At 36.3% G+C, this 26,590-nt stretch overlaps 1 protein-coding gene and 1 long non-coding RNA gene across 2 annotated transcripts in view; one reads left to right on the forward strand and one right to left on the reverse strand.

Annotated features, from left to right (window-relative positions):
- Nucleotides 1–5,478, forward strand: part of LOC119575423 — a 28,124-nt gene extending 22,646 nt beyond the window's left edge. Inside the window, exons 6-7 of the mRNA XM_037923029.1 lie at nucleotides 761–906; nucleotides 3,822–5,478. Coding sequence (XP_037778957.1) covers nucleotides 761–906; nucleotides 3,822–4,046 — 371 coding nt within the window. The 3' untranslated portion in view covers nucleotides 4,047–5,478. The remainder of the gene's footprint in view (nucleotides 1–760; nucleotides 907–3,821) is intronic.
- Nucleotides 5,479–5,601: 123 nt separating this feature from the next.
- Nucleotides 5,602–23,873, reverse strand: LOC119575424. The gene is made up of 2 exons (XR_005228980.1): nucleotides 21,612–23,873; nucleotides 5,602–5,750 (listed from the first exon to the last, which is right to left on the reverse strand). It is a non-coding gene; the product is annotated as an uncharacterized LOC119575424 (long non-coding RNA).
- Between the last annotated feature and the right edge of the window lie 2,717 nt (nucleotides 23,874–26,590).

Genomic DNA, 26,590 nt, shown 5'->3' on the forward strand with positions numbered 1-26,590 from the left:
CACCGGCGTCGTAATCATTACCATCGCTCAGGAAAGAGTTCGTCGTCACACAGCCGCCGCCATAGTCTGGGAGAGGTGATGGCGTCGGTCTTCAGACAGGTAGCTCTTCCCAGCTCGTGTGTGGATTGACGCATTTGGTCATCGGCGCCCGTGTACCCAGTCACCCTTTTTTATTTCGCTTATTATTTTTTATCGATGTGTGGTGTGATTTTATTTTTCCCTTTTCAGGTTTTTGATGTTTTCAGTGCACATTTTTTATATATACTCTGTATACCGTGATGCATGACATTTAGACATACAGTTTCGTGAAGCATGTGGTGAAGGATCGATGTAGCGTTCTTTTTCATGGTTTCTGTCTTGTCATGGTTATGTGAAAGGCCTTGTGTACATAAAGTTTTGTGTTGTAACTTGTTTCTTGATATTGGTAGTAATTGTCAGTTTAGAATGTGTATGTTTTCTTTTGCAACATTTTTTCTATCCCGAAAAAACTAAAGCTACCTAAATCCTTACGTATGATGTGTTTCTGTCATTTGTTTTGCCTAAGTATTGTGACGTTATTCTAAATATGTGATCTGTCAATTGTTTTTCCTAAACATGGTGACGTTATTCCAAATATTAGGTGATCTGTCAAAAGTTTTATTACCTGATTACACCAATGACTTGATTGACGAAATCTCCGTCAAACCTTCTCAGTCTTGTTAACCAACTCCAAGTGAAACCATACTCCTGTTCCTGGGCTTTAACTGCCTCTTATTTTCAGTAAAAGAAGCGGCTGGTTTCCTACGCATTGGGTCTCTCAACGTGAAGGTGCGGAAAACAACGGAGGCCTTCAATAACCTGCTGTCACGTGAGGTGGAGTCTAAGTTGCACCGTAGTTGGGGCTCCAGCGACTCCATACCTGATGCAGTGAGTCCCCGACGCCCCCGATATACTGGCTCTCGAAAGAATCGGCGATGCGGGGTTTTGTAGAAGAGAATCCGTTTCATTATTTTGGTCGATATGGTTTTAATTTTGATTTTTGGAGGGATTAGGTTAAAAGAGGATGGTTGATAAGTGTTGTAGACAATAGTGAATTGAGGTTATTTAGGAATTATAGTGACAAGAAGCTTCTCAGGTGAGAACATTATACTTAAAAATCATGTTATGAAAAATATTCTTATAACAATCAGTATGCTCATTTTTTTTATTTTTGATCATGCCATTGATTTTTAAACAAGAACATTGATACGTGTAAGATTTAGTAGATGAGAATGAGTTATGGCTAGTGAATGTTGGGAGTACTAAAACAGGTGATTAAATAAGATCAAGAGGATGTAAGAGTTTAGAAGGAAAAGTTGGTGAGAGTTTATCTGGGCATGATAACAGACTATAGTAAATGAGTAAGGTACAATATATAATTGATAGCAAAATGTAGTAGGTCATCTTCACCTCAAGCAAATAAGTAAAGAGTCAGTGTTGTAGGTGTTCTGTTAGTGTAAAAATATATAATAACTTCATAAGTATTATTTAATATGGGCTAGCTATATTTCTCAAGAAAATCTGGTCACTGCACTTTTTATAATATAAAAAATGGTACATAACAAACTAAGGATGTTAATATTAAAATGTAGAGGTTAATGTGCAGTTCTTTTTCTCTTTGGCCACAAAATAACTATATATTAGCAAAGCAGTTCTTTTTTTCTCTTACATTCACTTTGAGGTCACTAGGACCCTCTAAAGATCACATGCTTATGAAGTTGAGGTTAAGATTCCAAACCTTTCAATAAATAAATAAATGAAACTGTCCATTCATTCAGTTCTACCAGTCTTTCATGAAAACATTTGATGACAAGAATGCGTTTACCCTAAATCAAAGAAATGAATGGGTATCCTTTGTTTATATATATATAAAAATTATATAGCATATTCTTTTGAGAACTCCAAAGAGAATAATGGTAAAGTTTTCAGGCTGGATGAGAAAAATTAATATACAAGTTTTTGAAAAAGGAATGTGGAACCCTGCCCTTAACTGGAAATTTAATATTCAAATGATTTGTTTCTTGTTTTTAGAGGTTCTTGATGGCAGTAGAGTTACTGTAAAGTAAATCAGATAAACATACACTCTTATATGGACTTTCTTGTTTAAAGGCTAAAAAAGAAAAAATATGCATGGCACAGGATGTCCTATGCATTACAGCAAATATAGTAAAAATTACCTTAGAGTGAGCATTAGAAAGGGATATTAGTTAACTTGTTGAAATTATAAATGTTTAAACTATGATTTGCTTGTGTACACTACAGACCATTACAATTATTCAAATAGGAATTTATGGTATTAATCAACATTATGCAATTCACCAACAAAACTGAAAAAATAGAATGGTTGCAATGACAAGTAATTTGTAAAATGTAACATGTATATACTGCAAGATATAACCTTGATTGTACTCATACTTCAGATCTTCCATATCTAACGAATGTAATTTTTAGAATATACGTTATGCTCAAAGTAAATACGTCTCTGCTCACACCAATACCCTTAGCAGTGTACCTTACCTGCCATATATAAAGGCCTTTGTACCAATATGTCCAAAGACATGGCCTAACTACAGGGAGGGGAAAGGTTGCACAAAGCCTGGGTCTAGGGGTTAACCCATTGATGACTAGTAAAATATTGGGTAAAATGGCAAGGCTGGGGTGTATTAGTATCTGGATTATTATCCAGCTAATGGCTAGGCTAGTAAGCTCTCATCCTGGCCACCAGGAAATCAGGCATCATCCAGCATTAGAAAAAACTTTTCACCATGATATGAATGGGTCGGTCAACCATTTAATCACATATCTTCTGTAATTCATAATGTAAAATCTTGTTAATAATATTAGGTATAACTGTTCATTTTCATGCAGTTACTACTAACAAAAGATAACAAAAGGTTTGCCACTTGCGACACTGTAGGCATTGTGAGTATTCCATTACATTTCATTAGAAGTAACAAAAAAACAAAAATAAGAACAGAGTTGTCTTACACAGTACATTGTGATTAGCTTTCACCTGCAGTAAGATATGCCTTTCACCTTCTGTAATAGCTGTTATTTACTTCATTATACAGTAGGATTTAGCTATTAGAAATGTGTTTTTGCATTCTCATAAACTATGGAGAAATATGGCTATTTATCCAGACACAAAATCAGAATAGATGTAAGGTATAATTTTTCAAATAAAGCATGCACAGTAGCACCAACTACAGCTGACTAGTCAGTTACTGTACCTTTAAAGGTACTGTGCTACTATTAAAAACTTTGAGGATCTGATTTTCTGGGATAGGACCAAATTTTTATTTTTTTTATGGTTACATATGAGCAGCTGCCACAACTTACCAACAGTATTTTAAAAAGTACAATACAACATTTTTCTAGATGCACATCTTTATTGTTCAAATCTTAATCTATACTGCTCTATAGTCAGTTCTAATGTCTGTCCTTTTCATATGTTTAGCTTTTTTTCTTTTTCATATCTTTCATGTAAATTCAGCTTTAATTTTTCAAACATGAAAATATTTGAAGTCTGTGATCTATCTAAAGGATGAGGGCATATAGAAGTAAAATATATAAGGTCTAAAAAAATAAAAGAAAAAAATAAAGGAAGGAAGGAAGACGGTTCCCTGAAATGAATACATACCTTGACATGGAGGTTTTGCTCTCCTGTCCCCTCATGTGACTCCCACAGAAACATGTTTGGAATATAGCAAATAAAAAAGAGAGAGATAATGGTTTAAATGTTCTATGACAGTTCTATGCAGTTTTAAAATTTTCTCTGGTACTAAGCAAATTCTTACTTTCAGGATAAGGAATCCAAGTCCATGCCGCCACCAAAGTTTGGACCCATCAAGAAGAGAAAAACCAAGAGAGACCGTGACTTTGTAGCCAGCCGTCCCGTGTCAGCATACCCTGCCTTGGCTCCTACGGAAGAGACCACCTCTACCTCCTCCACTGCTTCCACAGTGCCGCCCATAAATGCAGACTCTGACTCTGACTCCGCTTATGGCTTCGGATCTGAATGGCATTAACTGGATTTTAATGCTGTTCAGATAAATGGCTTTATTGGCAGCATTTTCTGCAAACAGTGGAATTCTTGCACTGTATATACATCTTCCGTAATGATAGACATGCTGTTAGGGGGTTAGATATTACTGAGTTGTCAGTGAATGATCTTTAGAAATGGTAATGATTGAAGAAATTTAAAAGATCTTATTTAATATTAGGAGTTTGTTTGGAAGAGAAGATCTAGTTTTAAGAGGCTTCTTTCTTATTAATAACACTGACAAGATGTTTTTGGTTGAAATTATTAGGTTTTAGTTTAGTTTTAGTATTAGATTACTAATGCAAAATCTGTTTTATTGATTTTCAAAAGTGCAATTTTAAAAATCTCTCATGACATTCCTTTATGGTTGTGTCTCCCATGACCCAAATTAGAAATCTTGTACAGTTGATTGGTCACAGATCTGCCAATATATTACTAAAATACTCATACAAGATGCCATCTTTCCTCCCTCTTTATGCTGTTGTCTTCTAAAAACTAACAGTGGACAGAGGTCTGACTAGATTTATATAAAGGAATATATTGAATTTTACTTGCAATATGTTAGATTGTTTGTTAGATTGTTACAAGAGTAGTTCTGTGAGTAACCATTTGTACTTAAAATGATTAGGAGAAGTGATTGAATCAGTATTCTTGGTAATTATGTCACAAAATTAAATAATGAAAGGAAGTGGTAATGAAAAAGTTTCCTTAAGTCTCGGTCAGCGAACATGCACACTATGGAAGGTTACACCAAATAGTTCCAGAGCACAAATCAGCTCAAAGTTAACCAAAGGATAGCATTTTTTGTTTCTATTCTTTTTGGCACATTCAAGAGAAATTCTATTGTGGAATTCCTCGTGTGTGCTAAAATGCTTGGTATTACTTCTCTTGCTTTACAGTCACTATTATTGTAACTCAGTTTTGAGTGCTTTTAGTGAGAAGCTCATCACCAGTCATGGCAATAAGTGAAAAACACAAAAAAAATGTTATTTAGTGTCTCAAGTTATATTTAGATGTTTATTTATTTGTTTTAGCTCTGTCTCTTTACATGTACAATAATATCACTGCAGATTTTTAGGTAATTATTTTCTCTTCCACAACTAATTGTTTCCTTTCTGAATATTTTTTCTTTCTTTGGTCTGTCACTTTTATGTTTGTATTTACAAGAAGTTGCAAAGTAATTTATTTTTTAATCAATCTGATATTGATAATTGGTATATCAAAAATGTGATGGATACTCATTTGAAATTGACCCCAAGGCTGTTTCTTTTAGGATGCTGTGAGTGCTCTCTTGTGTGCGTGTTATTGGAACAGAGCAGCTCACCGTTGTAAATTTATATGAGTATCCTATTTGGGATCAGTTTTGATGATATTGATTGAAATATATGAGGAGATATCATTCTCTTTTAATAGTTTTACTGTTTTATCATTTATTATCATCCTTAATTTTATTTTCTTATTTTATCACAGCAAAAAAGTTGTCAGTACTTTAGATACTGATATACTAAAGATTCTTGGTACCTGTTGATAAAAACAGGAAACAGGCTAAAAAGTTCAAGTAATATTATCAATCTCATGTTTGGTGTACAAGGCACACTCCAGCTGAACACATCCAAGCTATAGTTGATCTTCACTCAAATGAATGGCAGCAAAGAGCTTGGGAACCCTTAATAAGGCTTGACTGAAGTAACTGATGATAGAAATTGGACTGTGTTTAGTTAACAAAGACTGATTCTTTACATCATAAATAATCATCAAGAGATTCCACCAATGACATGCAAGTTGATATAATGCAGCCACTTGAAAACCAGTCTTTCTTTCTTACTTTTTTCCACAGGAAACAAATTACATCTGGTGAGTAATAGTATCCATACACCCTCTCCAGTTATTTGAATGACACCAGAGAAAGAGTGACCAAGATTGTTTTATTCTCTTAATGGCCGTGGCTGATAATGTTTATTTTTCATCATGATGTAAATCAGTTTATAGTCATTTTTGTTTTACAATTGTTTGATTCGTGTCAACATGTGAGTGAAGACAAAGTACACAGAATAAACACTGGAAGATGTGGTGATGAAATAAACAACCCAGTACATCATGGGAAAGCTTCAGGTAAGATTTTATGAAAAGTTTGGTGCTTGCACAATTGTTTGATTTAAGAGGACCCTCCTCCTTCAAACTGGTTAAAAATTATGAAACTGACATTTAGGCTTTAGATATGAACTTTTTCTCATAAGGTTGAGGAATTTCTCGCTATGCATTTGAGGAGGGGATTTTACTCAATCAATGGCTCCTCCCTAAAAGTTGTTTTTGGAGGTCTATTTAGAAAATAGCCTAGGCATTGTATTAGATCATTTGTAAAGTGTGGAATATTTCCAGTGAGTCTATAAGTTCATGCAGATCTTCCGACCATTTATAATTATAACTTTGATATACCATAAGGTGTGGAAAATATGGGAATCAAATTATATCTCTTATTTGAGGACTCTAAAGAGCAGTTTACATTTTTCTTATAAATCTTTATCCTTTAGATTTATCATCTAAAATGTGATCTCATCTCATCTATATTTTCCATGGTAATACTTCTTCCTCAAAAAAATATTTGTCCTCGTTTAAAATGGGGTGGAACCTCAATATTTATATAAATAAATACATATTTATATATACAATTAACCTGTACTTGTACAGTATATGAACATGCATAGATACATTTATTCATATAAATACATAAATATTTCTGTATATATTACAATTATACTCTACTTTTACAGTAAATGAACATGCATAGATACATTTCTCCTGACATTTGCCTACATCACTAGTACATTCCTGGAAATCCTTTGAGACCTTAGTTATGCAGCAAGTTTCTGCTACTCTTACTTCTCATTGTCCTACAGATTTATACTAATGAAAAGATGGATTAATATCCATTGACACTTGGAGGGCATTTATATACAAACTATATCCAGGGTAATTTTAGCTTACTAATTTTCTTATAGTTAGTCACCAAGGAATCAATTACTAGTCTTACCTGATCTCACCTGTTTGGCTTCTTCCTTGATATCTGGAAAGCTTTTCATTTTTTATTACTATTAACCCATCGGATCTGGTTGCTTCATGGCAATCATGTGGTCCAAAATATGGGCATTAGGCTTAAGTGAGCAGCTGCTCTAACAGGCGCACGGTTTGTAGGCCGGGTTCAGGCAAACACTCATGTGTGATTGCAAGACTTTGTGCCTCGTTTTTGCAATGTTATTGTCTCTTTTTATGCACAAGTGCTTTTAGTTTTTTTGCAATTTTCCAGTGATTTGCTTTACCCAGATGGCAATAGACTTTTTCTAGCACAGACTCCATATTTTTTTGTAGTATTCAATTTCCTGTAATACAACCTGTGCTGCCAGTCACAGCAGTAGGAATAGGATGCTGTGCATGGAAATCGCATCCTTTCTGGTTCTGGTGCTCTTCCAGTCTAAACTCCAAATGATTCTCATCATCCTCCAAGAGTTTTGTGCACTCGTGGCGAGTCTTTCACATCACCACAGTCTTCAGCCGAAATGCTTACAACAGCTTGTTCTCGTCACTCTGGCCCACAATCAGATTTTCTTATGACAGCATGTTCACATCACCCAGTCCTCAAGCCAAATATTTTCATGACATGATGGTCAAGTAATCCAGATTGTAGGGGTTAAGACTGATAATAACATTATCATAATAATGTCAACAGTAATAATAATAATAACAGTAACAATATTAATAGCATTGGAAAATACTTTTTTTTACAAAAACTGAAGGGAGGAGGAAAGCATGTTGAGGCCCACTGACTGACTCCTAGGGGACTAAATTTCTGTAGTTATCTATGTGTAAACAAATTCACACCAGTGTATTAAAATATACTATAAAATCATTATTATATTAATGTAAATTTATCTTCCCTATGAGTGTCTTGTAAATATTGTGTTAATCAAAACACAAAGTATTGGTGGACAAGTGAATATCCACTTCAATGGCCACAAGCTACATTGAGATTTACATGTCTGTAAATCAATGTTAATTTTAGCTCAACTACTTGAATACACATTGCTTGTGTATTTTTCCTTGGCTCAAATTAAAAACAAGGAAAATATTTGAATGCCATTTTCTGTAAGCAGTTTTACTTTTTTCAAATAATTGTGTGCTTACAGTTATTATGTTATAATAATGAATTATATGTAATTTATCCCTGAAAAGTATTGCGTTACTTATTTTTATTTCAACCTGAAATTTCCTAGAGGACCAAATATAAAGTAAAATAAGTTTTGGCAGCTACTACCAAAGAAATTTACCATCAGTACTATTCTAAATATATCACTTGAACTGCCAATACTATATATTTTATAGTCTGCTAAAAAAATACTGAACATCACATGAAATTGTAATTATATGTATTCTAATTAAGCTAGTGGAACCAGATTACATGACTCTTTTCATGAAAAATTTTGGCTGAGGAAGTTTAAACTCAGTGGCCATTTAGGATTATTTCCATCAGTAAATGAGGGTGAACAATGGCTGGAAGAGTGCCAGCTCTAGGAAGGAGACTATTTTTATGCTCAGGATCCCATTCCTGCCCACTGTGTGTTACAGAAAATTGAATAATGCAAATTATTATTTATTGTTATTGATTTTGCACAGCTGATATGGAGCCTTTATATGAGAGTCTATTATCGTCTTGTTACAGCATAACAAATGACACACGTACAGCTTGGAATGGGGGGGGGGCTAATGGGCCAGGCCCCCAAGCCACACAACCAGGAGAGTTGTCATTCAGGTTAGCCTAATGTCCAGATTTTGGGCCACTTACAGCCAAGCAAGTTACCCAAATCCAACAGATTAATATAATTTTTAATAAATATTGACCTTTATATATTTTAAGGTTGCTTACCCCCTAATCCATTACTTGTTGTCATGGGCTGGGCCTTAGGAGACGGAGACTGGGGCCCAATGTAGGGATCACCCCTACCTTGGACCTCAGCCCTTGCCACAACTAATTTTGCATGGTCTTTTTTTCTCCCCCTTTCCTTTCCTTCTCTTCTTTCTCATCCTCTTCTTCTATCCACTTTCTAAGGTGTGAAAGTTATGCTGAAAGGATGATAGGTTAGCTTTGTGTCAGTCATGAATGGCCTCCAGGAGCCATGGGCATGATATTCCCTTGGTTAATTGCCCAGCCCTTACCCCTCATGGAGACCCCAAGAGGAAGACCATTTCCTCTCCCTATTCATTTCAGGCTCACCATGGCCAATAATAAAGATATTTTACCCTTATCAGGGGCATTAAGGCTTGCCCCTTCATCAATTAGCCTATCTAAATTTGATTTCATTAGTTTTCCAACCCCTGCCTCTCCTTTGACCATGGCTCTGACCACTGATAGTAATACCCCCTCCTAAATGTTTGCAGTTAACTTAATCCATTCCAAATCATCCACACAGGTCATAATCAACCCTCAGAATACACCCCTTCCTCTCTCCTAACATCTTCCACTCCATTTACTGCACAGTCTTCTTTGTTGTCTACCCCCAAGTCTTTGCGAGTCCCCCTACAACCCCATACTCTGACAATACGCTTCTCTTCCAACAATGTCTCCAAAAACAAGTATGCAAAGTTTCCTTTAGCAGTCATTCCAATCGTTCACACATGAGTCCCAAGCTTGTGCACTGTCTACCCTGACTGACCTCACTCACAAACCTATTCCTGCTCAACTTCACTCTGCCCTTAATACTTGTACCAGAACTGTTTCTGTCTCTCCGACTGATTGTCATGTCTCTGACAGTGACTGGTCAAACAGTGAAAACAACTTGCTCAACTTGCCTTGTCTACTGTGATACAGTGGCAGTCCAGTGCTACACTATTTCATCCTGAGGTCAACGCAAGTCCACCAATACTGCCAAGATTAACTTCCATAGATGTGACCTCCCCCATGAACTTTATGTTGGTGGAGTGTCCTGCCCTGTCCAACTGTATCAACCTCTTCCCCATCAGTGTCAGAAATGTTGGCGTTTTAGCCACCCAGCCAAACACTGTCGCTCCACAGCCCGCTGCCCTCTATGTGCCCAACCTGGTCATTACTGTTCAAATTGCTCTACTCAGTCACACGTGTGTGTCAACTGTGATGGCTCCCATAATGTATTTTATAGGATCTGCCCTTCCTACAAGCTTGAATCTGAAGTAGCAGTTTTCAGATTCAAATTAGGCCTCACTCTACATGAAGCTGACAAGAAGCACACCAATGAGGTCTTTCTCTTTCTACCTATTCCAAAACTGTACTTCATTCCACTCCCCTCCCAAATTCTCAAGAAGTCCCCCAATATCTCTTCCTTCTACTCAGAACCATCCTATCTCTACTATCTCACTCCCCAAGTCAAATTCCTTTTCCAGTCTAAATCCAGATACTCCAATCTCTATCACTTCCCCGGTGCCTACCCCTCTTCCTTCTCACTCTACTCATTGTACCAGACAATCTAAATCCTCTCCTACACCCACCTCTTCCTCTACTGCTCAGACATCTATTCCCTCTTCTCCACATCAGGAAACCTTTGTTTCTCAGACCTCCCCACCCAACTCCCCTCCAGAAACTCTTGAAGACATCCAAAAGTTCCTAAACATGACTCAGGAGAATAATTCACTCCCTCATCCATCAGCTAATCCATTTATTCCTATTTGCTCTACATTCAATGTATTTGCTGATATCCATCCTCCTCCTCCTTAAGTTCCCCCTACCCCTCTTCCTCCCACTCCCCCAAAACACACCCCATCCTCTCCTCCTCCATGTGCATCACCATTCCCTCTTCCTTCCCCATTATCCTTACCACCTCACTTAGATGTTCACATGATTCCCTTACGTCACAACAATGTCTTCTCTGGATCCCTCCCCTACTGACATTCTTCCCAATACTTGACCACCCTCCCCTGTTCCCTTATTTCATTCTCTGGATTCTCCTACTTCTACAACTATCGTTTCTTATTTCCTCATATTTATTATTTATTCATATTTATTCATATTCTTATTTATTCATATTCCTCATTTCCTCATTACTCACTCTTCCTCAGACACATTTTGTCGATTTGATGTGATTGCCCTATACCTTTAACTACATCCCCTTTTACAAATCACCATTGTATTCCATTTGCTCCCCTTCTATTCCCTTTTCACTACCATTCTGTCCTACAGCATTCTACAACCTTTGACATCTAGCACATTGTATCTTGACTGTTAACACATATCCAACCTTTTCCCCACTGTACTTTACCATAGTGCTATATGACCTTTGTTGTCTAGCACATTTCTTCTAACTATTCACAATTAACCATTAACCATTCAAAGTTGCTTATTATATCTACACTGGCCATGACATCATTGTTTATGGACAGTGTTGTTTCTTGGACACAATAGCATTCATTGAAATGAGAAGGGATTTAGGATTTTGAATGTCTAGATTTGAAGATGATATTATTTGCCCATAGAACCAGCTAGTTTGGATATAACCAACACATAGGTTGGGGCAACATCAAAAGTTGGATATTATAACAAATTTGAAGAAAAAATTAATAATAAAGAAGAAAAAGCTTGTGTGATTGTGACTTTAGAGCTAATCCCTGCCCTTTTGTTTGATATAATGCCTGTTCTCAACTCATATTTTTCAATAATTTTTATAACTGGTTCTTATATTCCATGTTTTTTTCAAGTTTATTCTTACTGTATGCAAGCAGGTGCATGCATTGTATGTTATCCATTATTTCTATAATGTCCCCCCCCCCCCTAGTTTTCATTTCTTCATAGTTTTAAGTGGAAACTGTCAAATTACACTTTTAAAAACAACACAAAATATCAGTCATCCAAAAATTAAGGAATAACTTGTTAATTTTCCTTTCTTAGGCCTGCATTCCTTTATAAACTGGAAATAATCAACTCATGGTTTTGCTCCTATCTGCAAAATTTCTAGGTAGATGGACATTGGCTTTACAAATTAAATTGCATTCAATATGTGCAGGCTCCTAGGCAGCTGCCCACTTTCTCTACTACTAAATCCACTTTTTCCCTTTCTGAATCCCTTATCACCCATCCCTCATTCACAAACATATGTTTCGAAAAAAGTAAGAGAGTGAGTGTGGTTATGAGTATGAGTGAGTATGCATGCATGTGTACAGGTGTATGTGTCTACATGTGAGTGTTTTACATATAAAATTAGTGTATAGCAATACAGAAATCTTATGGACTAGAAAATCTGATGGACCCAGTGCCTCTGTGCGAGTCCTTTAACATTTGATGCAGGGTAGAGTCCACTGGCAAATGCCCAAGGGCAAGGCAGAATTTCATCTCACTGGAGGCACTGGAGGCTACAGATGTGTGTCATGTGGCTCAACTGAATGGCAATCTGGATTTGAGCTGTTCCTTGGTGAACAGGGCTTGGGCACTGCAGAGAAGGGACAAGGAGCAGTTCATTAGGAATTTTGCCCAGGCTGAAAGCCATCTTTTAACAAATGACCATTTCCCTGCCTACCAAGCCTTGAGAAAACTGAACTCAAAGCCCTCCTCACAGATGACTGCAGTCTGCTCAGTGGATGGACAGGTCATCTCAGATCATGTTGGGGTTTGTAAATTTTGAGCTGAGTATTTTAAGCAGCTGTACCAGACAGACCCTAAAGTAGTCAGTCTGAATACAAGTGGTGTCATAATACCGGTGCCGAACCCACCCATCAGCGAGGAATCTCCTACCCTAACTGAGATTAGGGAGGCAATCTCCAAGATAAAGGGTGGGAAAGCTTCAGGCATATGTGATATCCCTGCTGAACTGCTAAAGGTTGGGAGTGAACCTATGGCACGGGTCTTGCATGCAGTCTTGACCTGCCATCTGTCAGTCTGGTTCCATTCCCCTGACCTGTTGAGAGTCAGGGTCATCCCTCTCTGGAAGGGGAAAGGGGACTGATGGGATTGTAGCAACTACTGCAGCATCGCGCTTCTCAATATACCATACAAGGTTTTTGCCCACACTTCCAAAACGAATCCGTGACCACCTACTAACCCACCAGAGACTGGGGCAGTCTGGATTCATTCCTGACAAGTTCACAATAGACAGTATGCTAGTGCTTTGAGTCATTGTGGAGCACAAATGTGAGTTTGGTCTTGGGGTGATTGCAGCCTACATCGACCTCAAGAAGGCATTTGACTTGGTGCATCCTGAATCACTATGGGAGATCCTGAGACTCGGGAATTCTGACACGGATTATTGGTTTAATAGCAAGCCTATATACTGGTACTGAAGGTGCTGTAAAGTTTGGTGGGAGCTTGTCAAACTTCTTCCCTGTTAACTCAGGGGTGAGGCAAGGCTGTGTCCTTGTACCAACACTTTTCAACACTTGCATGGACTGGATAATGGGCATAGCTACTATCCAAAGTCAATGTGGAGTAACACTAGGTAATATCAAGGTCACCAGCCTAAATTTTGCCAACAATATTGCTATCCTATCTGAGTCTGTGGAATCACTGGTGATGCCTCTTGATGCATTCAGCAATGAGGCGAAGCCCTTGGGTCTAGAGATCTGGACCAAGACTAAGTTCCAAGATTTTGGGGGCCTGCTAGGGGAACTGTTCAGTCAATACATGCTTGCAGTGAGGACACTAAAGTCACAGAGGGCTTTACATACCTTACATAGTCCATGTCTCTGGGCTGTCAGACCAAGAAGTCAGTAAACAGATTGGCCTGGCAACAGGAGCCATAAACTCTATCAACAAGAGCATTTGTAGAGGTCTTTAATGCCTTGATACTGCCAGTTTTGCTCTATGGAAGCAAAACCTGAATGCTATCAAGTGCCTTGGAGTCTTGCCTTAATGCTTTTTTGTAACAAGTCCCAATGCCAGATCATGGGGTACAGTTGGTATGACCATGTGTCCAACCAACGGCTACACCATGAGACCGGCATGGGACCCATTACTCGTATAATTCAGGATCACCAACTCTGGCTATATGGGCACCTAACTTGTTTCCCAGTGAATGACTCTGCCAATGGGTTGCCTCTTTGCAATCCTGGGTGGAGGAAGCCCATGATACGATTTAGGAAGTCATGGTTTGGGCAGCTGTTCCAGACCTGTTGCGAGAAGTTAGAGATGGGCCGAGAGCCTGCCTGGAGTTCACCATAAGGGAACCAGGTAGATGGAAGCAAAGGGTGGAGGCAGCCATGCACCCTCATCGGCATTAGCCCCCCAATGACGATTTTGGGATACTTTGGCATTAACATGGCATGTAATAAGGGGACAATATGCCAATAAGTCTATATATTCCATCTTTGTCCATAAAAAGATAAGATAAGATGGATTCATCAATAACGGTATGCTCATGTTTGAGCAGCCGTTGCCCTCTCCACCATCCTTCGCCACTCAACTCGATCTTGTGCTTTTCTTTCCACTTGTACCATCGTCAGCCCGCAAATATCTTTGATGCTGTCGCTCAGTCTTGTCTTCGGTTTGCCTCTTTCTCTGTTTCCTATCACCATCCCTGTCAGCAAGTTTTTCTCAATACTTTTACTTCTCATCACATGACCAATAAACTTTAGTTTCCTTTTGTTCAAGATGTCCAACAGCCGGTCTTTACAATTTATTTTTGTCAGCACTTCATCATCCGTTTTCTTTTCTGTCCAGTTAATACGTAGTACTCGTCTGTAACACCATAGTTAAAAACTATTGACCTTTTTCTTGTCGATCTTCTTCAGCACCCAACACTCAGAACCATATGACGCAATTGGGAAAACTAATGAGTTCAATATCCTCAGCTTTATCCGTAAGGTAATGCTTCGGTCTTTCCAGATGTTATTGAGTGCAACTGTGGCATTTTGGCAATGGCAATTCTTCTTCTTATCTCCGGTGAATCATCATATGTATTAGTAAAAACAGCTCCAAGACAAGTGAACTTTTTCACATTTTCCACAACCACTCCATTGATTGTAACATGTTCAACGTTCATTGTCGGTTATCTTCGAATCTTCATAGTCTTAGTTTTCTTGGCATTAAGAAATAAACCAGCCTTTTTGCTTGCTTCTCTAACTTTATCTAGTGGTTGTTGTAGTTCAATGATACTGCTGGCAATTAAAACTATCATTGGCATATCTTAGATTTGATATTTTGTATCCTCCAACATCTACAGTTCCTTGAAAATTCTCTAGAGCACCTCTCATAATTGCTTCAGAATATATATTAAAAAGGTGGAGACAGAATGCAACCTTGTTGTACTCCTTGGTTGATTTCAAACCATTCTGGTAACCCATAAGTGGTTCTTACAGTTGCTTGTTGTTGGTCATACATGGCTTTTATTAGTTGGATGATGTGTTTTGGAAATTTCATGTCGTTCATGTTATTCCAGAGGATATCATGATCAGCAGTATCAAAAGCCCTCAAGTAATCGATGAATCATAGGTATATGTCTATCTGATGTTCTCTATTTTTCTCTATGATCAATTTTAGATTCAGAATCTGGTTTCTGGTACCTTTTCCAGGGCGAAAACCTGCTTGTTCGTCTGCAATTTCTTCTCTTAACTTTAACTTCATTCTTTCAGCAATAATTTTCAACAAAATTTTGAAGCTGTGACTTATTAATGCAATTGTAAGATAGATTACGGGGTGATTTTTTCATTAATTTTAGACCACTCAATTGCATTTCATTTGAGCCATCATTTTTTGAGTCATCCCCCAGGAAGGAGTAATTACCCTGGAAGTTGGAAATTTACATAATTTTTTGTAGCATTGCTCAAAGAACCATGAAAATCATATCCTAAAAACTAATCTTTTCCACCAGACTTTACAGATTTTACACTTTCCTTTTATTTATTTGGAGGGTACATGCTTTCATAACAAGCCAATATTTTACCTCTGAAAAGAAAAAAAAAAAACTATAGCTTTTTCTTACTTTTTTCTAAATTAAAAATTGAGAGAATTTCATGTTTGAATGGAGTTATTTACACTGCTTGCTTCAAAAAATATAATACTGAGAAAAAACAAATTGACATTGGTCATTTTTCTTTCTAATTTTTAAGATTATTTTATAGTCTACAATACTAATATTATATATAAATAGAAAATTCAAAATCTGACTATGCAATGAAGACTTTGGTCTGATTAAAAATGAATCCAAAAATAACCATTATAGAAAACATTTTTGGAGTCCTTAGGTATTATTACTAAATATATACAACAAGTTGGTATATAATTGATACTATAGTGACAATATTTAAAATAATAATAATTATATATTAGTAATACTTTTGGGGGATCACTTGGCTTATTTGACAGTCAGCCTCTGGCATTTGTGTTCTATGGTATATTTTTTCTATACTGCCTTTTAAATGATTCAGCAATGTAACCAGGAAGTCACATGCAAGCCTCATTTTAAGTGTGCAAAAAAAATTCTTGCAATTTTCTTTTCTTTTTTATCTATAGTCATGTTTCAACTCAAATCCATTCATATCTAATATAAAGTGGTAGGTTGAACTTATTCTAAATCATATCCAAAGGATAATGTTGCAATAAAGTGCCATAGGATCCATTTCAAATTAGCACATATACAAAAACAAGTGAAAATCCTTGAACAAACAGTTGTGGTAATGCCCAATACCCAACACAGTAAACGTATTTAGGAGCCTATCTTTCAAGGAATGTATTTTCCATGTATATACAAGTATGAAACTTAATCCACTGACACCAGATATATACTGTCTATTACATTTTTGATTTGCCATTTTTGTTTAAACACAGATTGTCTTACAAGAGTGTAGTCACAATGAACTCAGTTACTAGTCCTACCTAACCACACCTGTTTATCCAATTTTTAAAATTTTCTTATACTATTATTATCTGTATTAATACCATTATTATTATTATCAAAGTATTCTTGACAATTACATTAGTAATGAAAATAACAAACTTTCTGATAATTTAAGAAGTAAAGTAAACAAGTGAGACTAGATAAACACTTGTGAATGCATCAATAAGTACACAGAATTAATAAAATGAAATCACAGGGGGCATGGCATATATACATATCCTCATGGTAGCAAGAGGTTAAAATTGACAAAAAAAAGTTTGTTCTTGAGAGGCCAATATGCCTTCATGCATCAACCTAGCAGTAGGTCTAAAAATGGCCTGTGTATTTTGTAGAATGTGACATCTAACACTTGTAAAAGATTTTTTTTTAGAAAAGTGAACATGAACTTATATTTGAAGGGAGTGGTTGGCACTTTATGTTGATAAAAATTAACAAAATTAACCCAATGCCGACAGGGAAAATGAATAAAAATGGGGAAAATGCTGTGCTCATTTTTTATATTTTTGTGAAATGTCTCTGCACATAGATGGCTCTGCTAGTGCTTAGCCACAAAGGAGTCAATTAGTAGATCTTGTGACCTTACCTGATTTCACCTTTCCTTGTATTGGCGGGAAAAACAAATTGTTTACTAGTGCTATGACTATCGATGTTGTTATTTTTATTGTAAACAGTAGAATTAATATAATGTTATAAACATTAGTAACGGCAAAATAAGATGGCGTAAAATATTTTCATAAATCAAGGAAAAGGGAAACAGGCGAGACAGGCAGTACTCATAACTGGCTCATTGGTGACTTGGTACAAGTGTAGCCATCTATTTGTAAAAACAATTAAACAAGTCAACTCACAGTGGCCATGGCATGTACGTACATGCCATGCCCGTCGGCAAAGGATTAAGACAAGGCTTATTTCATAAAAGCCAACAACTTTGAATACATGTATATTTTTTCTTCTATTGCTTGAAGGAAATTTCTCAACCATGGATTTTAGTTCCTTTTGATAACTGCTGACTCATGCTGATATTTTTTAAATTGCATCAGAGAATTATTATTCTTTCATATAAATGAACTTACTTTTCCTCTCTGGATTATCCTGTAGTCAATCATTAGTGAATTTCTTGCTTTCTAACACATGTAGCCAAGTTTTTTGGCTCATTTTGAAAAAGATGCAGTGTATTTTATGTTATAATAGAAAAATAATAATAACAGGCAAAAAGAATACATTGATTTTAGCTGATAATATATATTTTTAAAATAATTTTGAAGGGGAAATATTGATTTTAAGCTAACATTAGAAAAATTGCTAATAATAATAGAAACATCATTATAACATATACATGAACTTGTCTAGAAAGACTATTAGATATAACTAAGATTTGATATAAAAAAAAATTTAGTAATAGATTTTCTTTCCATTTTTAGTTTATTGCCCCTTGCTCATGTACCTGCACATGCCAGTTTTCTTACATATTAGTTTGTATCAAAATTTGTTAACACAGAAAACTGAATTTGTTTTGTTTTCAAGGGAAAGGATTGCATTTTAAGTTGGTGTTGGAAATAAATGAATACATTGGAAGAAATATAAAAATTTAATAAAAAATTGCAAATATTTTACACCCACTAATATATAGCAATTAGTCAGGAAAATAATATCGGAGATATGATTTTATAATTCGCATTTATGAAAGTTTCATTGTTATATAGTTTTTGCTAATATATAATTTGGGAAAACAAAAATAAGTAATTTCCTAGGATTCTGCAAGACTGTGAACTTCTTTATATATGGTCCGTCTTCCAGCATACTTCCTGTTTGTTATAGAAGGCCGAGATTTAACTAATTTTGAATAGGAAGGATTATTTACAATCCATGAAAGGTTATTTACTAAATATGCCAAAAGACCATGAAAAATAATACATTTCGCTATCACAAAAGTAATACAAATTTTGCAAAACAAATTCAAGGGTCACGATCTTTATAAGTAGCCTTAGAATTAAATTTCTGTCTAAAATGAAGATAATGTCATATTTTCTTCTGGACATCAAACCTTGTTAACCAATTGTTGCTAGGGATAGTATGTCTGTGTTCATGTCATGTCCACTGTGATTTTAGCTTATTTATTGTGCTTACACATAGATGACTCCGCAAGAGCTTAGTTACAGAAAAGTCAGTTACTAGTCATACCTATTTTCCTCTTTTCCTTTATTTTCCAACATCCTTTATTTTTATTGCTATTAGGATTTAATGATATTATGATAATCATAATGTCACTAATAATAATAACAATAAAAATCCAAATTGTTCAAGGAATGGGGAAATCAGGCTAGGTCAAGTTGGCGTGCTTATTGACTCTTTGGTGACTAAGCACTTGTAAAGCCATCTGTGTACAATAAAATTCATAAAACTAAATTACAATGGACAGATCATGTACCTGGTACAAGTGGTTTAAGGACTTAGGGTCTATCATCAATACAGGTTGTAATGCATAATGTGGTGTGTAGTGCTGAAAAATGGAGGAGGGGATGTCATATGTATTTTTTCAATGCTTAGGCAGGGGCATTTGGTGACTGTGCTTATGTGCAGCATGCAATTCAGCAATTAGCCTGGCCACCACCAAGGGAGGACCATACAACACCCAATATGTGGAATGTACACTTAAACCAATGGATGTCATGTTTACTTCTTATATCACAAAATAATAATGAAAAAAATGGTCACACTCCATCTCTATCATACTCCAGTTATGATACTCAATCACTCTACGACACACCACCCATCAACAACCCTCTGCCATATCAACACAACCATTCAACCACACTTCATCATATTAGAATACATGACACTACTACTGTGCAAAGGTGTAGTAGCAGTGCACACACAACCCACAGCATGGACTAGGTTTCAGAGATGATGCCTTAAGTCCCAAAATTTTAGTTGCTTTAAACATCCAAACACTGAACTGAAGGTCACAATGTTTCTATTGTGATGTAAAATATCAACAGATAATTAAACTCAAGATTGAAGCACTGCATGTCAAAGAGAAAATGAAAAATTGGAAAACTCCAGGAGAGAGATAAATATATATTCATGGCTTTAGATCATACCAAAATTTCTTAACAGCTGTTGACAATGGTCAGCAGTAGCATACATGCTATTGAGTATGAATAAAAAGCACATTAACCAGAAGAGGGCTACATTTTCTTTTTTTCTATGTATCTTTCTTATTGTACTTTTTTTCTTTTAAATCAAACAATTCATTTGAGACTGAAATCTTTCACTAAACAATTAACCACAGGCAACACCAATATCACAATAAAAAAAATTATGAATTCTATTTTATAATATTAAAATGGTATGTAAGATTATCCTCAGCAGACTCATTCAATTATCCAAACGAAGCTGTTATACTTTCTTAATGATGAATTACATGTCGATAAATCTCATTTAACTCTGTGCCTTCCATTTGCCTTCCACTGTGAACATGAGATTTCCAAGGTCCAAGATGATTTTTAAAATTCTGTCTATTACACTATAAATGCATTTTACAAGCTTATTTTTATTAATTACTTATCTTTTAATAACTACTGTCATATAACTATAATGTATTTTTACTGCTATATGTATATAGAATATTAGTTACCTTCAGCTTCTCATAACTGCTACTGAAAATAAACTAATCTGAACCTAAAAAAATATTATGAACTATCAGCCTTCCTACTACAAGTATCTACTCTCCATCAGGCTCTGCAAGATGCAAGTTTCCAACCATAGTCTAGAGAGGCTGTAGTGCTTATCCACCAGAATTAAAGGGAGGAGATACGGAGAGGTGGCAATAAGACAATGGTTCAATACCTAATTCCTAATTCCTACAATTATGTATTCTAGAGGACAAGATGTAGTAGAATAAGTTAATTGTTGATTGACACTTAGTATTACTTGTCACTTTGTCATTACATGGTTGATCTGACATAATCCTGTAGGCACCATCTCCATTATAAAAACCATATTCTGTAGTCTAAACTTTACTTGTAAATTTTTGAGGGTATTACTTACTTACATCGTTATGAAATAATTGATTTATGCATTAGATAATTATCCCTTATCAAAGAATGGCATTCCTGCTATACAATCCAAATTTATCCACAAATGGATAATATTATGGCACTATATGGCTCTAAAATCCATGTTCTGACATCAGAATATGGCTTTTACAGCAGATTTGACAGTTCTCTTATTATCATCAACCACCTTTCCACTCCTGATGGAGTAGGTTTTTATATATACAGAAGCACTTTCTACCAAAGATGCCATTGTACTTTTCTTTTTGCTGCCTCCACCTCACCCTCCCTTTTTGTCTCCTCCCTTCTCTCTTGCTTTGGTATACAAAGATGTATACAAAGGTATAATAAACAGTTATTACAGATAATACTATCAGTATAATGAAAAAATATAAATGGGGAAGTGTACTTGATATTCTTTGTATCCTTTCTAATACTACATTATGTAGTGTATAATACTACATTTCTTATTTAATAATATTAATATACATCAAAGAATCCTTAGACTCACCAACTATTACTTAAGTTATTTTTTCAAATCCATTGTTATACAAAATATTCATTGGGTTAAAAATCTACTGTTATCTAAGTTATCTTTAAAAATACCCTGGATTACTCTGAAAGTTCAGTAAAACAATATGAAAAGTTCCTTACCTGTAAAATTACTTATCCACATAGAGGGGTTAGGATGTCCGGTTAGCTGTGGAGAGAAGGGATAAAAAAATGCTAAGCACTTACATTTGCAACTGGTAAAGTCAGCAACATTGATATTAATCTTAGTAAATAGGGTTCTAACACCACTGGTGACCTTAAGATGTATTGATGAGGTATTATAATTTTCTCCTATCAAGAGGTATTTTTTCTATACTTTCTGGAGATGGGTATTTAATGAAAAATTATGTTTGGGATTACCCATGCATATCTTAAGTGCTAATAGTTAATGGTTAAAACAAGTAAATGTGCTAGACATCAAAGGTCATATAGCACAATGTTAAAGTATCGTGACAAAAAGTGTAAAAATCAGTTAATGATTAGGATAAAATGTGTCACATGTCAAAGGTTGTACAGCACTATAGGATAGTACGGTTGTGAGAAGGGTAAAGCGGGGCAAACAAATGGAGGAAGATGGGGATTAGTAAAAGGGGGAAGGGGTTGAATGAATAGGGTGATTAGATCAAATGGAGAGTATCTATGTGTCTGAGGAAAGAAGAGAACATTGTATAAAGATAACTATAAAAGAGCCATTATCAAGCAATCAGTGGGAATAAGTTTAGAAATGGGTGTTGGAGAGGTAGGATGAGAAGAATCCAGGGAACAGGGGAAAGTGGTGAAGTATCAGGTTGAATGTCAGGATGGGAAGGGTCCAGATGACATATGGGAGTCATAAGATCCTGGTGGGAGCAGTAGGGATAATAGGGAAAGAACAAGGGATTGTGCACATGGAGAAAGGGAGGATAGGGTGTGTTGGGAGAGAGTGGGAGCAAAAAGGGTAGGGGGAATATGAGGAGCAGGATAGGTGGATATCAGCAATTACTTTGAATGTAGAGGGAATGGGAATTAAGAAATTGGAAGGTGAATGAGAGAGGGGAGCATTTTCTTGGCCATCTTCTCTTGGGATATCTTCAAGAGTTTCTGAAGGGGAATTGGGTGGGGAGGTCTGAGAAACAAAGGCTTTCTTATGAGGATGAGAAGAGGGGACAGATGTCCAAGGAGTAGAGGAAAATGTGGGTGTAGGAAAGGATGTGGTAGGAGAAGATGGGGTGGAACATTTATACTACCTGATGCAACAAGTGAGAAGGAGAAGGGGTAGGCACTAGGGAAGTGGTAGAGATTGGAGTATCTGGATTTAGAGTGGAAAAGGAATTTGACTGGGATTAGAGAGAGTAGAGGTAGGATGGTAAGGGGTAGAGGGATGGGATACTGGGGTAGATGATGAAACATCTAAAGAAGATGGAGAGGAGCAGAGTGAAGGACAGTGTCAGAATAGGTAGAGAGAAAAACCTCAGTGTGCTTCCTGTCTGGCCTCACATAGAGTGAGTCTAGTTGAATCTGAGAACTGCTACCGGAGATTCAAGCTTGTAGGCAGGGCAACTCCTATAAAATTCACTATGGGAGCACCTCATCTGGCAAACATGCATGACTGTGCAAGTAATTTGAACAGTCATTACCTGGTTGGGAGGGCAGTGGAATGTGGAGCGATTTGGCAGGATGACCAAAACACCAACTTTTCTGACACTGACAAGGGAGGGATCAGTATGGTTGGACATGACAAGACACATCACCAACATAAACTTCATGAGGGAAGTCATGTCTACAGAAGCTAATCTTGCTAATATTGGTGTAGAATTTCCAGTTCTTACTGTACTGCCACTGCATCACAGTCAATGAGGAAGGTATGCAGGTCATTTTCACAGTCTGACCAGTCCTTGTCATAGACAGGGCTGTCAGCTAGGGAGATGGTACAAGTATTAAGGGAGGAGTGAGGTTGAGAAGGAATAGGTTTGTCAGTGAGATCAGTCAGGGTAGATAATGCACTAGCTTGGAACTCAGATGTTGAAACTTTGCCTACTTGTTCTTGGAGACATTGTTGGAAGAGGAGTAAGTGGCTGTGGGGGAATCACAAAGAATCGTTCCCACTTGGCTAAGTTAAATAGATTACTCAAAAGGTTTGTAGAGTTGCAAGTAGTAGAAGGATGAGGGCAGGAGGAAGAGGGAGTGGTGTGGAGTGAGGGAGTACTGTGCTGAGCAGGACAATATGGATGAATAGTAGTAATACAGGAGGGGGCAAACAAGGAAGAAGACCGTGCAGTAGAGGTGGAGTAGATGAAGTTGGGAGAGAGGAAGAGATGTATTCTGATAGGTGAGTAATGACCTGGGCGAGTGATTTTGAATGGATAGAGTTGACAGCAAGCATCAAGGAGGGGGTATTAGTATCTGGCAATGGTGTGCCAGAAATAGTTGAAATATTTGGGGAACAAAAACAGTCTACTCCTCAGGCCCCAATAAGGGGTAAGGGCTAGGCAATTAACCAAAGGAATAGCATGCCCATGGCTCTTAGAGACCATTCAGGACTGACACAAAGCCAGCCTTTCATCCTTTCAGCATGGCTCTTACACCTCTTAGGAGGTGGATAGAAGGAATTGAAGTAAAGAGGGAGAAGAAAAGACTGCAAAATTAGTTGAGCTGAGGCCCACGGTAGGGGTGATCCCCTACCTTGGGCCTCAGTCCCCATCTCCTATGCCCCCCTCTTGATAACAATGGGTATGGATTAGGGGGATATACATGTTTTAATTGTTGGCAAGCTTATGTCTAGCCTCTAGTGCAACAAAGAATTATAATATTTTCCAATATGTATTCATAAATAAAAGAAAGTTATAACCAGGTCTTGAAAATACAAACCCTTTATTCAAGAAGCATTGTTCACATCCCATGACTGAGTGGGTATTTGTTACCAAAAGTGATGCACCCTCCAAGGATTAAGTCCCAAAACCATGGTATCATGAAAACCCAAAATTTCAATTCTATCTTTTCCAACCTTCTATTTACTCATAGACAAGAGAGACCCCCGTGTACCCTCCTTTATTAGCACTTTGTGCCAACTTATAAAAAATAGACATGAAGAACAATCTACGTGAGGGTGTTGTGGGCTTAGTCTCCAAGCAGTGATATGCAGCAGATATTTTTGTCATTTCTCAGGAAATATGAGGCCTCAGCAGATGTACCAATGTTGTTTATGACCATATCTTATGTTTTATAAGATGGCAGTGTCCATTTCCCTTTATCTCTGCGCACTGCTCTCTGTAACTCTACTGATTCTTAAATTTGAAATATTCAGCAATGATGACCATTACTATTACCATAATGATCTAGAACCTGCAAATACTTTGGTTTTATTTTTATGTGTTTAAATTTTGCCTTTATTTCCTTTCCTTTCTTACTATTAAACAATAGAAAACAATTTATCATTACTAACCCACATGTTATATGCCCTGTTCACAGTAGATGTGTGTCAGTTTTGTTTTTACACAGTGACAGATGGTTCACCAGTGCTCAGTCACCTGAGTCAATCACCTACTTGACCTCACCTGCTTACCCTACTCCTTGAATATTCAGATTTTTAAAATATTTCTAATATTAATATTATCTTTAATAATGTTATCAATATTACCAACATTATTATCATAATGATACTTTTAGCAAAGCATCAGAAAATTCAAGGAATTGGATATACATGAGATCAAATAAGCCTTGTAACTGACTCCCTGGTGACCATGCACTTGTGGAGCCATCTATGTGTAAACAAATTTAATAAATAAAAATCCTTCCACTACTAATGGATTCATATGAACCAGTATTCAGACTACAGAGGTGAAGAGCCCATATTAAATGAAAGCAAATTCCCCTGGAAACTGCTAATTGTCAGTCTTAGTTTCCCAATGGCTTTAACTATTAATATAAGCTACAGGATCATCAAGATTAAGTAATTATGATTTGGAATCTTTTCCATTATGCTGATCCCATCCACAGAGAGTCAGATAATCAACTCAGATGTGTAGAATAGCTGGTCATGACATAGGAGACTGCAACATCAGATATAATCCCTGTTTTTATGGTCTCATACATTAATATTACATCATATATGAATATCTTATTCCACCAGACATGCTATGTAAACCTTCCTCAATCTCAAATTCATTACTACTTTCATGAAAAAAAAAGATTATCAGTTTCATATTACCTTTTCATATATACTTTACCATATTTCTATAACTGTCCTCGTCTAAAACATAAAGTACCATCATCATGCATTAAAACTAAAATAATTTGTAAGATAAAGTTTTTTTTATTATTATTATTATTAAATCATTAATTTTTGATACTCTATCCTAACAAAACTTCAAGGAATTAGTTACTTGCCTTAAATATTAATCAAGTCAACTTGCCTAACACTACAGAAATATAATGTGCTGAGATCACATAAGACAAACTGAACTGGCTGATCATAATAGTAGGGAAATATGACTTCAGAAGAGTGCAGACACATGCAGTTATGAGAAATCTTATAGTCTGCTCCAGAAATTAATTAGACTTGCAACATATGCAGTGTCCAAAAACAAAGATTCATATATATGGGTAGGTGATTATAGTTGATATAATAATTTTAAGGAGGCCGCTTTTGCTTTCCAGTCCCTGTAAAATTGGAAATTATAATGATATGGCCATGTCTGATCCTGAGGTAAAAATATGAGTATTATTTTAAGTTCAATACAGAAGGATATTGTAAATACTGTTACTACTCTAGTTTATGTGTAAATAGTTTAAAAGTCGTAGAATTATATATTCCTGGTAATAAATTACCAGTGAGAGTACATCCGCTAGAGTAAAGAAACTAGATGGTTTTCCCTGTGATTCAGTCTTTCAAGCCATGGAAAATGAGCTTGGTAATTGCTATAAATCCTGACTTTCAAAATAAGCTCCATCGAACTCACATGAACTGACCTTCCTAAAGTTAGGTAAAAGACAGATTACATCCAGCCACAGATGAGCAGTACTGTCAGTACTTTGATATTCAATATTTGTTTCTAAATTATCTAACCCTGATTGGTTGGCATGCAGAATACTTTATATCTCTA

This window comes from Penaeus monodon, chromosome 7, assembly GCF_015228065.2.
Source record: "Penaeus monodon isolate SGIC_2016 chromosome 7, NSTDA_Pmon_1, whole genome shotgun sequence".
In the NCBI taxonomy this organism is placed as follows: domain Eukaryota; kingdom Metazoa; phylum Arthropoda; class Malacostraca; order Decapoda; family Penaeidae; genus Penaeus; species Penaeus monodon.